Source organism: Triticum aestivum, chromosome 5D (assembly GCF_018294505.1).
Source record: "Triticum aestivum cultivar Chinese Spring chromosome 5D, IWGSC CS RefSeq v2.1, whole genome shotgun sequence".
Lineage (NCBI taxonomy): Eukaryota > Viridiplantae > Streptophyta > Magnoliopsida > Poales > Poaceae > Triticum > Triticum aestivum.
In genome coordinates this window covers 463,549,736-463,562,350 of record NC_057808.1, presented here as the reverse complement: position 1 = coordinate 463,562,350, position 12,615 = coordinate 463,549,736, and the positions used below count along the sequence as shown (strand labels likewise).

Sequence of the window (12,615 nt, the reverse complement as noted above, 5' to 3'; positions counted from 1 at the left end):
TTTGTTGTTCGAAGGCTATCGATAAGCCAAGAATAGCCAACCCACTAGTTTCATTGAGCCATGCCAAATTGCCAATACATGGAATGCGATGACATGAACACTACCTCCGCTCCTCGAATTTTTGTCAGAAAAGACCACGTTCGGATCGTATTGACAAAAAAGATCGCGTACGTTGTGGCGGCAGGTCCGGCAGCCATGAAACGCAGGAGAAGTAATGATATTCGCCCGGGAAAAAGATTGATAGAAGTAATCTTATTTCAGCTGAATCATCAAGAAGGAGCCGTGCGGGGCCATAGCCTACACGGCGCAGACGATCCAAGTTTAACAAAGATGCAGCACTACATATGTTCATACGTCAGGAAAGTCGGGACACCAGTCCAAGTCCAAGCCCTAAAAAAAACCGAAACTGCCTGCCAAGAGGCAAGGCGAGGAGGAAGGCACTTCCCAGCCCGCTCCATGATCCATCCTCATCAGCCCCCATTAGCGCAGCCCCCACGTCCCCCACTCCCCTTGTCCACGTTCACCGCGCCCATGGCCTCCGCCCCGCACCCTCCCCGCAATCCCATCCAGGTTCACCTCCACCCCCTCCCCCCATTTTTTATACACGCACCCACCACGAAGGTCAGGCCGCCCCGCCAGCCACAAGGCAAGCGCGAGACGAAAACACAAACGCCCCGACACGATATAAGTAGTGGGGCGGAGGTGGAATCCGAGAGAGACCAAATCGTCGACAAGAAGCAGCAGCCATGGCGACGCAGGCCGCCTTCGCAGTGAGATTCCCGCAGCTGGCGCGGCCGGGCAGGGGCCAGGGCCAGGGACAGCCGGCGGCGCGGGTCGCGGTGAGGGGCGGCAGGGCCCCGGCGGCGGCGGCGCGAGGGGTGCGGTGCCGGGCCGGCGGCCTGATCGAGCCCGACGGGGGCAGGCTGGTGGAGCTGGTGGCGCCCGAGAAGGGCGGCCGGCGGGCGGCGCTGCGGCGGGAGGCGGCGGCGCTGCCGCACCGGCTGCGCCTGGGCCGCGTGGACACCGAGTGGCTGCACGTGCTCAGCGAGGGCTGGGCCAGCCCGCTGCGCGGCTTCATGCGCGAGACCGAGTTCCTCCAAGCACTTCATTTCAACGCCGTCCGCGGCGGCGATGGCAGCCTCGTCAACATGTCCGTGCCCATCGTCCTCGCCCTCGACGACGCCCAGCGCCGCGCCATCCAGGCCGACGGCGCCACCGCCGTCGCGCTCGTCGACGCCCACGACCGCCCCGTCGCCGTGCTCAGCGAGTGAGAACGCATCCCCCTTCCTTCTCTCCTGTTTTTCCCCCTCTCCGATTGATGTCTGCCAATCCTTCCCCATGATTAAATGTAGCTACAGTAGTACCAATTTCAATATGGAATTTATAATGTTTGGGTAGGAATTGGGGGCTTGGGTTGAGCTTAATTAGGCTCCTGCTGACAATGGTGGTTTCTTCAATCTGAAACTTGTGGATTAACTGTTAAGGGGACATATGGTTTGCACATTTCAATCGCTACATAGCTTATCTTCATACACAATTCGAGGTCTTATGTGAACTTAGTGTCAGTATATATTTCTTTTACCAAGAATACGGGCAATGATGGCTAGCAATTTTCTACCTCAAGTGGTTATTTGACAGTCAAACTAAATTCGTACTCCCTCCGTCCGGAAATACTTGTCATCAAAATGGATAAAAAGAGGTGTATCTAGAACTAAAATACATCTAGATACATCCCTTTTTATTCATCTTGATGACAAGTATTTCCGGACGGAGGGAGTAGCAGTTTCCGCTTTTGTGGAATGGGGCTATGATAGTGAGGACTTCACTCATACTTTTAACAGCATATTTGTATATGTTGACAGACTTCAGATATCCGTGGTATTCCAATCATGCATCCTCCAATAGATGATTAGTAAACTTGACAATACCTTCGGTCGTAGTCAACTTGATAATACCGTTGGTCGTAGTAAACTTGGTAATATCTTCGGTCGTATTAAACTTGATAATACCTTCAGGCATATTAAATTACATATCTTATCGTATCGTTTCCTTGAATAGATATTCCGTTTTGTCGTTTTTTCGCCGCCTTTCCTAGTACTTTAGAGTGTGCGATGCCTCGTACTTACATCACCGTGATTCTCTTGTATTTGCCATTTAAGTATAGACTTCTTTTAAACATTGAACGCTAAAAATGAAAATGATGCTGGCCCAGAAATGTGGTCACCTGATAACTGAAGTGACATAATGACATTGACGTAAGACGCCGCTATCTGTTGACGGAATCTCTAGTCTTGAGAAGATGTTACACATGGCTTCCAATGTGTTGGAAACAAGCATAGCCTATTTATATGATAAGGAGTGTGGTTTTCTTTTACTGTACTTAATGCTCTACATCTGCAACTCATTTTTAACACTCGCCCCTTCTTTCTTCAGTATTGAGATCTACAAGCATAACAAGGAAGAAAGAATTGCACGGACTTGGGGAACAACTGCACGTGGACTGCCGTACGTAGAGGAGGCGATTACAAATGCTGGTGATTGGTTGATTGGTGGAGACCTGGAGGTTATAGAACCAATCAAGTATAATGATGGTCTGGATCAGTATCGTTTGTCTCCAGCACAGCTGCGTGAAGAATTTGCCAGGCGCAATGCAGATGCAGTATTTGCTTTTCAACTTCGTAACCCTGTGCACAATGGGCATGCACTGCTCATGACTGATACACGGAGGCGCCTTCTTGAGATGGGCTACAAAAACCCTGTTCTTCTTCTCCATCCACTGGGAGGATTCACAAAAGCAGATGACGTGCCTCTTAGTGTGAGAATGAAGCAGCATGAGAAGGTATTTAGTCATAACAATCCTATCATCCATTTTCTATAAAAAAAGAAATGTGACTCCTATATGCCATAGAAATTAACTATAATCCTGGGCAACAGGAATCATGCCATGCCGTATTGTGAAACCTTTTATTTGATGACACTAATATAGACACTTTTAAGATGTAAAATGTACAATTCCTGCATGGTTCTGACGTTTCTTCATTTTGCTAGGTTCTTGAGGAAGGTGTCCTAAACCCAGAATCAACTGTGGTTGCAATCTTCCCCTCTCCAATGCACTATGCTGGGCCAACTGAGGTCCAGTGGCATGCTAAGGCTCGTATAAATGCTGGTGCAAACTTCTATATTGTGGGAAGAGACCCTGCTGGTATGGGCCACCCGACCGAAAAGAGGGACCTTTATGATGCTGATCACGGGAAAAAAGTACTGAGCATGGCTCCTGGGCTTGAGAGGCTCAATATCCTTCCTTTCAAGGTGTGTAATCATTCCGGACCAGATACCTCATTCCGATCTTGACTTCAACAGTTTATATTATTCATTTTCGAAATACAGCATCGTAGACTTATTCTGGTTTCTTGACATGTCTTCTGATTCTTATTTTGGATCAGGTGGCTGCATACGACACAAAGCATAACAAGATGAATTTCTTCGACCCATCAAGGAAAGAGGACTTCCTGTTCATCTCTGGCACAAAGGTAATTCATTTCAGTGTCATTTGCACATCAGGAACTTCGGCACCAGCTTTTTGTTAGTCATTGTCCTAACAAACTTGCCTCCGTAAACAGATGCGTAGCCTTGCCAAGAACCGTGAGAGCCCACCAGATGGTTTTATGTGCCCGGGTGGCTGGAAGGTCCTCGTCGAGTACTACGACAGCTTGGCACCACCAGAAGGCAGCAGCAAACTGCGAGAGGCGGTTGCGGCGTAGAAGCCGTGGCGTTCTATCTCGTATCATGAACCAATGATATATGATTGTATATTGGTGGTAAGACTTGACATTTGGGCATGATCCCCAACACTCCCTGTGTGGTTTGTGTACTGCATAATAGTACTCCCTCCGTCCGGAAATACTTGTCATCAAGATGAATAAAAAGGGATGTATCTAGATGTATTTTAGTTCTAGATACACCTCTTTTTATCCATTTTGATGACAAGTATTTCCGGACGGAGGGAGTATCTGCTAGCAGTGTTGCCCCCTGGAGCCCATCATGTGTTTGTGGTGCCAATAAGGATGGGTTTTGTATCCTCTTGCCAGATTTGTACATAACTAAATATACAATATTGTGGTAATTTATCTAGTGCTTGATGTGTTTGCTAAGATCTCTTCTTAGGTTCGGTGTTCAGATTTCTCATGATTTTTATTTTCATGGTGTTATTTTTTTCGCTGGAGCACATGATGGCAAAATGAATAGGAAATGTTCAAGCGTAAGAACTGAAATTGACACGATAGATTCTTTTAGGGAGTGTCTGAGTTATTTTTTCTTAAAAACATAAGAGTGTGTGTGGACCGCTGGATGATGCATTTTTTTGCTCCTCATTTCTTTCTCAAACCACCACCTCAGGCATCCGCTTTGCACTCGGCTACCAGATCAGGCCTCCCCTTGCCCCTCCTTAGTCCGGCGAGTGCCGGACTGTCGGGTCATCTAGGGCAGAAGTAAGGGTTCGCCTTGTAGAGTTGCCTCGCTTTGCCTGCCAAACTTATCATCTTACAAACGACTGTGTTGTAGATTGTCATAGACACAAACGACTGTGTTGTAGCTAATTCCATTCATTTGGTACACAACTGACCACTACATTGTAAAAATCATAAAGGTGGCTAAACATAGCCTACAAGAACCAAAGAACGTGGTGTAAATATATGTGGCAATTGCCGTTACATATATAGTGCACAAACAGCTTCTAAGATGAATACACAAGCTTACAGTGGCTTCTGAAAATAACTACTACAAGCAGCGAATTTAAAACGGAGACAGTGAATCCAATCTGAGAACCAGTGGTTTCACACCTATCACCAGCATAATTACTTTTGTTCACCCAGTTATCTTGCGCTCAGCATTCTTCATCATGAGCACGAATTCATCGTAGTTCACCTGCCCGTCACCATCGGTGTCCGCCTCCCTGATCATCTGCTCGACCTCCTCGTCGGTCATCTTCTCCCCGAGATTGATCATCACCGTCCTCAGCTGCATTTCACATGGGCAACATGAAATTCAGGAGTGCCTCAAACGAGCTTGGGGATTATCTGAACCTGAGAAGAGGGTGCCAACATATTCACCTCAACAGGGGAGATGAAACCATTTCGATCCTTGTCCAGGACCTCGAAAGCTTCCTTGAGCTCTTCGTCGGCGTCTCCGTCCTGCAAATTCACATGGAAATCGAAAGTAACAGCACGTTCAAACTAATATAATTAAAGCAAACAATTGACCGTTCATCAGTTTGCAGAGCTTCACCTGCATCTTCCTGGCAATGAGGCTCAAGAACTCCTGGAAATCAATGGTGCCGTTCCCATCCATGTCGACTTCACGCATCATGTCATTGAGCTCCTGGTTGGTCGGGTCGAGGCCGAGGGAGCGAGTCACCGCGGCCAGCTCTTCCAAGCTGATGCATCCTTCATGTGACAAATTAATGTCCCAATATCTCACATGTCAATCAGGATCAAAAAATAATTATTGTTCATTTTAGCTCATACTTATCCTGATCCCGGAGGGGCCAAGACAACACCACGTGCGGTCAAAGATTTTGGCAAAAGATAAGAGGTTTGAGGAGGCAAAGGATATGATAAACAGGAGTACTACTTAAATGTATACGAGTAGAGAAGTGTATGACAAGTAAATATCGCCACAGCCATCAGAAAACAGTTTTGATTCTTGAAGGGAATGTCATGGATTGCTTAAGGAACTTTCTGTCTAAAAATTACTTGAGGAACTTGGCCATTAGATTAGCGAGCCATGTATAGGCATTTTTTGTGTGTAGAAAGTAGGTGGACTGCAGAGATAAGAAAACAAATTCTGAAGAAAGTAGGTGGACTGCAAAGCACTTGTTGTGACAATCTAAAGTGTTCTTTGACTAAACCAAGTGCTTGTTTGGCACAACAGGTCTCTGTAGTAGGGGGTTTTGTATGAAGATTCTTTGAATTGCAGGGTTGAATTCACTACTCTAGCATCGTTCGAGAGAAGAACTAAAAACAGGCTATAATATCTGAAATTAGTCATATACTGCTTGCTCTAGAGCGGATAGAGTTGGACAAGCGGCGGCACGTTAGAAAACCATGAGCCCGTCCTATTTATGGCTCATTCAGGTTAGGGCTGCCTGTTTTGCATTTGAGGAGTTTTTGCGTCTCTACCGAGCTTTGTGTTGCTACAAAAGCCTTGTCCATTTCTAGTAGTCCACGACAGATACTAGAAAAGATGAAACACCCACAAAAAAAAGGATGAAACGGAAATAAAACAATAGCATTGCTTGGAAAAGCCAGCTATGAGCAACAACAGAGTAGGAACAAACGGAACACTGAAAATAAGCAAAGCGATCGAGGAGAGGGGAGGGGAGGGGAAAGCAGAAGGCAGACGGACCATCGCCGTTCTTGTCGAAGAGGGAGAAGGCCTCCTGGAACGCCACCATCTGCTCGCCCGTCAGCGCCTGTTCCATGCGCACGCCGCAGCCTCTGGACTAATGTTCAATGGAGCAAGGAGGAGCAAGCAGTGGCTAGCAAGAGGAAATATATGGGGGAGAGGAGAGGAGAGGGAGGAAGCTGGGCGGAAGTATCCTGCAATGCCAATGCCGATGGCCATGGGAGAAAAAGGGCCGGGTAGAGATAAATAAAGATGACCTGACCTCGGTGTGCTCGGAGACGGACAGGGACGCACACGCGCTAGCCACGCTGTGGACGCCTTGTGGAAAAACTTGGCGCTGGGTCTCCTGGTTTTCCTGGCCATTTCCTGCGCTTTCCCTGCCATTTCCCCGCGGTGCTCGCGACAGCGGACACGGCAGTAGCCCCGATCTCATCCGTCAGCGATGAAGCGTATAGGAGTATATATACATATGCTGCTAGAAAACAGTATGCACCATTCTGCCTTCGGTTTTTCGTTGCATTCAGGGGCAGAGGATGGTAGGGTAGGTGAGGTCTGGGAAAAGATTATACGAGGCAAATCTTATCATTGCACGGTGTAGTTTAGAGAGGCCGTATCGGACTGAGGACCTCTTGCACAAGTGGGAAGTGCTCCACCATTGTGCCGGGCCTGTCCTTGATCGTTTACAAATATAGGGATGAGATAAAATCAAAGGGCATTAGTGTCCCAGACTGCCGAAGCTCTAGGCAAACAACCTGCTACTGTACTTCATCAGCAGCCCGGTTACACGAGATGAATCTGATAGTACCAAAGTGGCTTCGAAACAGGAGAAGCAAAGCGTGTACAGGTAAGCAACTGCTGAAGGGGGAAGGAAATCATCTACTGCTTGATCTACTGCAGCTACGCACCTTTTTTTTTTTTGAGCGGTGCAGCTACGCACCTGGACTGTGCCACTGTCCATAGGACTAGGAAAAAAACACAACAGATGTAGCTTCAGACGGGCTGGATAAACTTTGAAGTGGGCAGCTGCGACTTAGAAAAGTATCAACATGTTTGGTAACAGGTGTACTTGAACTTAGTCGGCGATTAAAACAATCAGCACACTGACGACTAATTCATATATAAGCTGGATCAACAACAATGTAAATTATTTAAGTACAGGCCTTGTCTAGTCAACCGAAAGCTACTCAAGCGAACAGCACTTGTGAGTCACCGATGATCACTGCACCTGGTTAGGATCAGCCATGCATACTGAACACACAGCAGCACACTGCTGCAGCAGAATCAATCATTCAACAGTCAAACCCACAAACGCAAATGGGTACCCTCCGCGAGGGTCACAGATTTGCATCCCTAATTTGTCTGCTCAAGACTTGAGCCCCTTCCACTGGGCTATACTGACAAAACCAGAATAAAAAACAACTTGAAAAAACCAAGAACAAAAACCAACTCAAGAAAAACCAGAACAAAAACAGCTACCAAAGGACGCTGATGGAGACAAACAACAAATACTCAGAACATGTTTAAAAGGTTTTTGCATTCAGAGTCCAATCACAGAGTCAACGACGAACATAAACACCATGTCCAAATGACTGAATCAGTACCAGGTAAACATTACACAGACAGACAACGACTTCGATCTGGAAGGAGCACAGCTAAACGCTAAACGACACGACGATAAACTTATCTCACAGACGACTGAGAAAATGTCCAGTTTAAGCTAGAGATGCTCCTTTGCTATTTTTTCTGTTCACTCTTTGGAGGACTTGTTGATCAGGGACTTGTGGATGTGCGGGATCACACCTCCACCAGCAATGGTGCCCTTGATGAGGGTGTCAAGCTCCTCGTCTCCACGGATGGCCAGCTGGAGGTGACGAGGGGTGATACGCTTCACCTTGAGATCCTTGCTGGCGTTGCCAGCCAGCTCCAGGACCTCAGCTGTCAGGTACTCCAGGATAGCAGCAGAGTAGACCGCCGCAGTAGCACCAACACGGCCATTGGCCTGAGTCCTTTGCTTCAGCTGACGATGGATACGGCCCACAGGGAACTGAAATATCACATAGCCAAGAATTAGTACACAGAGAATGCCTCACAATAAAAGAGCAATACACGAAAATTGCATAACAGTAACATCAAATCGAAGGATGCAAACACCGAAAATCAAGTGTCTTAGTAGGATTTCATCAAAACATTAGACTATATAAACATACCAACTTAGGCACCCATGCTGCAAAGTGCAAGGCCAATAAATAATATATATTCATAAATTTGAAAACCATGGACCAAATGGCAATCACATATTTAAAGTGGACTGTGAAACAGATGTGAAAGCAGAAAGCACGTACACACAAGTCGGTATCACAGATCAGCATATGCTAACAAACTATCACTTGTTTAGTACAGTACATGATACCAAGAAAGATTCAGCATGACTACTGAGATTGATGTGACAACAGTATATCATACACACAATTAAACTAGGACGTATCGATTACTTCATGACTTGCAAGAAGTTAAGGGGAAAAAAGCCACAATAGCCTCATTCAATCATTTGTGTGTCTCCCAGCATAGCTCACCACATGCATTCCCAAAAGGGCAAATTACAGAATCACAACCTTCCTCTCTAACTAGTAAACAGCGCTCAGACCGAAGCTAATGTGATATGATCTCCATCAATATTCCCCAATTGCCCATCTTTCACTATTATGACCATAACACCACTGCAGTCTCATCCATAGTTGCCTTTCCTAGGTCTACAGGATTGAGGGACGGGACGAGGGTCAGGCATCGCCCGTGGCCAAACATAGGGATCAAAACACAACCGAAACAGTTTCAGGACGATGACCCAAGAACAACGATGGGACAAGGCATACTATGGTTGGTTAACTAATTAATTAGTTGCCTAATTACATGCCTTAATTCTACTGATAATTTTATCTATCTGAGCTATATATGGAAATATGGAATTACTTGTCTTTAATAAAAATAGGAAACAATATAATCTAAATCCTGATCGCCATCCAACCCGATTTGCATCTAGGCAGGTCAAGGGAGACATGGCAGCAGCGACCATACACCTGTGCTCCCTCAATGACCCAGCTCGGACCCCTAGGCTTCCCCGGCTGCTGGGTGCGGCGACCAAGCCCCGACCACCATATCCATTCCTAGGATAAAGTGACCGCGGAGGCCTCCAGCGGTGCAGCTCCACTACCGGCTCTAGCGGGTGCCACCGTTCCTGAACTGGGGTCACAAATGAGTCGCGTCCCCGCCGTCTACTCATGTCATCCCACACCTCAATCCCAACCCTATATCCAGGTCAACCACCCCGGAAAAGGGGCCCCGGCATCGTTCCACATGAATGGGTCGCGTCCCCGCCGTCGGCTCGTGTCGCCCCGCACCACAATCCCAACCCTAGATCCAGGCGAACCAACCCGAAAAAGGGGCATGCCGCGCGAATGGGTCGCGTCCCCGCCGTTGACTCGTGTCGTCCCGCACCTCAATCCCAACCATAGATCCATGCAAACCACCCCAGAAAAGGGGCTGCGGCATCGTTCCGCGTGAATGGGTCGCGTCCCCCCGTCGACTCGTGTCGTCCCGCACCTTAATCCCAACCCTAGATCCAGGTGAACCACCCAGGAAAAGGGGTCGTGGCATCGTTCCGTGTGAATGGGTCGCGTCCCCGCCGCCAACTCGTGTCGTCCCGCACCTCAATCCCAACCCTAGATCCAGGCGAACCACCCCAAGAAAGGGGCCGCGGCATCGTTCCGCGTGAATGGGTCGCGTCCCCGCCGTCGACTCGGTGTCGTCCCGCACCTCAATCCCAACCCTAGATCCAGGCGAACCACCCCAGAAAAGGGGCCGCGGCATCGTTCCACATGAATGGGTCGCGGCCCCGCCGTCAACTCGGTGTCGTCCCGCACCTCAATCCCAATCCTAGATCCAAGCGAACCACGCCGGAAAAGGGGCCGCGGGCATCGTTCCACATGAATGGGTCGCGGCCCCGCCGTCGACTCGGTGTCGTCCCGCACCTCAATCCCAACCCTAGATCCAAGCGAACCACGCCGGAAAAGGGGCCGCGGCATCGTTCCACATGAATGGGTCGCGTCCCCGCCGTCGACTCGGTGTCATCCCGCACCTCAATCCCAACCCTAGATCCAGGCGAACCACCCCGAAAAAGGGGCCGCGGCATCATTCCGCATGAATGGGTCGCGTCCCCGCCGTCGACTCGGTGTCGTCCCGCACCTCAACCCCAACCCTAGATCCAGGCGAACCACCCCGGAAAAGGAGCCGCGGCATCGTTCCACACTTCGGACAACTATGGACTCACCACCTATCTATATACCATCAATGGAATCTACAAAACCTCAATGCATATCACAAACCAAATCCTCACAGAGCAAATTCTTCTCCAGATCTACAAAATTTCTGCAAGACGCTACAACCTACCGAATCTCTAAAACCCAACCCAACCTGCGCGCAACCAATCAACCGAAGAACCTAACCCATGCCGAGCGTAAACAACAGGAACAGCACGCAATCACCTCTACAGCTTCCGGGAGGCGTGCCCTAGAGCGCACGCGCCGCGAAACCCCTCGGATACCACGGCCAGCACGCGAGCGCGCGCGCGACGCTTCGAATTCGAAGCAAATCTAAGCCCGCCTACGGAGAAAGCAGAGCAAGTGCGAGAGAGCTCGCTCACCTGGAGCCCCGCGCGGGACGAGCGGGAGATGGGGGCCTTCTTCCCCTTGTCCTTCTCGGCGGTCTTGGCGGCCGTCGTCTTGGCCGCGAGCAGGCCCTTGCCTCCCTTCCCGGCCATCTCCTCCTTCCGCGTCGGCGAGAACCCTGCACAAACGGAGGACCGAATCCGACGGGTCGGGCGGCGAATCAGCGCAGATCGGGGGAGGAATCGGGCGGATCCCGCGCCCCGGCTGGATAAATCGCGGAGGAAATTGGTGGAGTCCCTGTGGGATTCGCGGGCAGACCCTTACCTTTCCGGCTTCCCTTCCTTTCTCCTCACGCGACGCGACTCGGAGCGGGGAGCCGAGAGAGATTTTTTTTCTGCTTGGTGCGGGGTCTGGGGCTCAGGTTGGTGGGGAATTTATAAACGAGGATATTGACTACGGGCCCTTGTGGTAGGAGGTTATTCTGTACAGCTCCTCGTGGTGCGTAAGAACTTCTGACAAGGGCTGTTCTGAAGTTTATTGGTTCTAGGGGTGTTGATATGCTAAATTGTAAAGGTTAGCACGTTTTGAGCGGCTGCTACTGTGGGCTTTCGAAATTGCCGCCTGAAACACCAAAACAACCCTCGTTGCTGAGGATAATCACGCAGTTTAGAACCTGCAATTGTTTCTTTCTAGTTGAAGAACCTGCAACCGATGATCTCAAGCATCGTGTAGTTCATTTCAGAGCAAGATAGCCACATCACGAACTCATTTTTCGTTGCTTTTTGCGGAGAGTGTAATTGACTTCTTTTTCTGCGTAGAGTGCAATTCAAATTTCTGGTTTTTTTACTATGTTTTTCTAAATAAAAGACGGTGAAAAAAACTACAAGTAAATTTGTATACAACTAACGGGTTCTTGTGTTTTTTTTATTTCATGGTGTTATATGCAGTTCACATTGATGCACTAGAGACGGGGGCTAGTAATCACATACAAGGGGGTAATGGAAGAAATAAAAGGTTGGAGGGGGGCAAACATATAAATTTCGAGCACTTTGTGCTAACGATCTAGGGATGCTTTCTGGGAAAAAGTTGGGGGGGGGGGGGGGGGGGAGGGGGGAGAGGGGGGTTGGCTCCAGCTTGCACACCCCTGGCTCCATCCTTAGATGCCCTTACTCCACCACATTTACGTTCCGACTGGAATATAAATATTGAATATTTGCTATGCGCTGGTGATTTGCTGCCCGAGACACCGAAACAACCCTTGTTGCTGAGGATATTCACGCAGCCCAGCAACTTTTTCTTTTTAGGCGAATAGCGTGCAACCGATGATCTCAAGCACGGTGTAATTCATTTCAGAGCAAGATAGCCACATCATGAGCTAATTTCTCTTTGCTTTTCGTGGAGAGTGTAATTCACTTTTTTGTGGAGGATACAATCCAAATTTCTGATTTTTTTAACTATGCTTTTTAAAATAAAAGACGGTGAAAAAAACTTGAAGTAAATTTGTATACAACTAATGAGTTCTTGTGAGATTTTTTCATTTCATATAGTTATA

At 48.5% G+C, this 12,615-nt stretch overlaps 3 protein-coding genes across 3 annotated transcripts; 1 reads left to right on the top strand and 2 right to left on the bottom strand.

Moving 5' to 3' along the window:
• The first annotated feature begins 622 nt into the window (after positions 1-622).
• Positions 623-4,151, top strand: LOC123122789 (ATP sulfurylase 4, chloroplastic). Its single transcript, XM_044543126.1, has 5 exons — positions 623-1,267; positions 2,434-2,839; positions 3,049-3,309; positions 3,444-3,530; positions 3,621-4,151. Exons 1-5 carry the CDS (start codon positions 747-749, stop codon positions 3,759-3,761), a joined length of 1,416 nt encoding a protein of 471 aa, XP_044399061.1. The 5' UTR covers positions 623-746; the 3' UTR covers positions 3,762-4,151.
• A 430-nt stretch (positions 4,152-4,581) lies between these two features.
• On the bottom strand, positions 4,582-6,631 carry LOC123122790 (calmodulin-like protein 4). Its single transcript, XM_044543128.1, has 4 exons — positions 6,403-6,631; positions 5,284-5,441; positions 5,109-5,189; positions 4,582-5,016 (listed from the first exon to the last, which is right to left on the bottom strand). Exons 1-4 carry the CDS (start codon positions 6,476-6,478, stop codon positions 4,864-4,866), a joined length of 468 nt encoding a protein of 155 aa, XP_044399063.1. The 5' UTR covers positions 6,479-6,631; the 3' UTR covers positions 4,582-4,863.
• Positions 6,632-7,919: 1,288 nt separating this feature from the next.
• On the bottom strand, positions 7,920-11,496 carry LOC123122788 (probable histone H2A variant 3). Its single transcript, XM_044543125.1, has 3 exons — positions 11,388-11,496; positions 11,099-11,241; positions 7,920-8,446 (listed from the first exon to the last, which is right to left on the bottom strand). Exons 2-3 carry the CDS (start codon positions 11,213-11,215, stop codon positions 8,150-8,152), a joined length of 414 nt encoding a protein of 137 aa, XP_044399060.1. The 5' UTR covers positions 11,216-11,241; positions 11,388-11,496; the 3' UTR covers positions 7,920-8,149.
• Between the last annotated feature and the right edge of the window lie 1,119 nt (positions 11,497-12,615).

Bases quoted from the DNA above. Each gene is read 5' to 3' on its own strand.
- LOC123122789 (XM_044543126.1), top strand. From the start codon at position 747: ATGGCGACGCAGGCCGCCTTCGCAGTGAGATTCCCGCAGCTGGCGCGG. The intron at 1,268-2,433 runs GTGAGAACGCAT...TTCTTTCTTCAG, and splicing joins CCCGTCGCCGTGCTCAGCGA to TATTGAGATCTACAAGCATA. The intron at 2,840-3,048 runs GTATTTAGTCAT...TCATTTTGCTAG, and splicing joins GAATGAAGCAGCATGAGAAG to GTTCTTGAGGAAGGTGTCCT.
- LOC123122788 (XM_044543125.1), bottom strand. From the start codon at position 11,215: ATGGCCGGGAAGGGAGGCAAGGGCCTGCTCGCGGCCAAGACGACGGCC. The intron at 8,447-11,098 runs GTGAGCGAGCTC...GTGATATTTCAG, and splicing joins CGTCCCGCGCGGGGCTCCAG to TTCCCTGTGGGCCGTATCCA.
- LOC123122790 (XM_044543128.1), bottom strand. From the start codon at position 6,478: ATGGAACAGGCGCTGACGGGCGAGCAGATGGTGGCGTTCCAGGAGGCC. The intron at 5,442-6,402 runs GTCCGTCTGCCT...TGTCACATGAAG, and splicing joins CTTCGACAAGAACGGCGATG to GATGCATCAGCTTGGAAGAG. The intron at 5,190-5,283 runs GTGAAGCTCTGC...GTGAATTTGCAG, and splicing joins TCATTGCCAGGAAGATGCAG to GACGGAGACGCCGACGAAGA.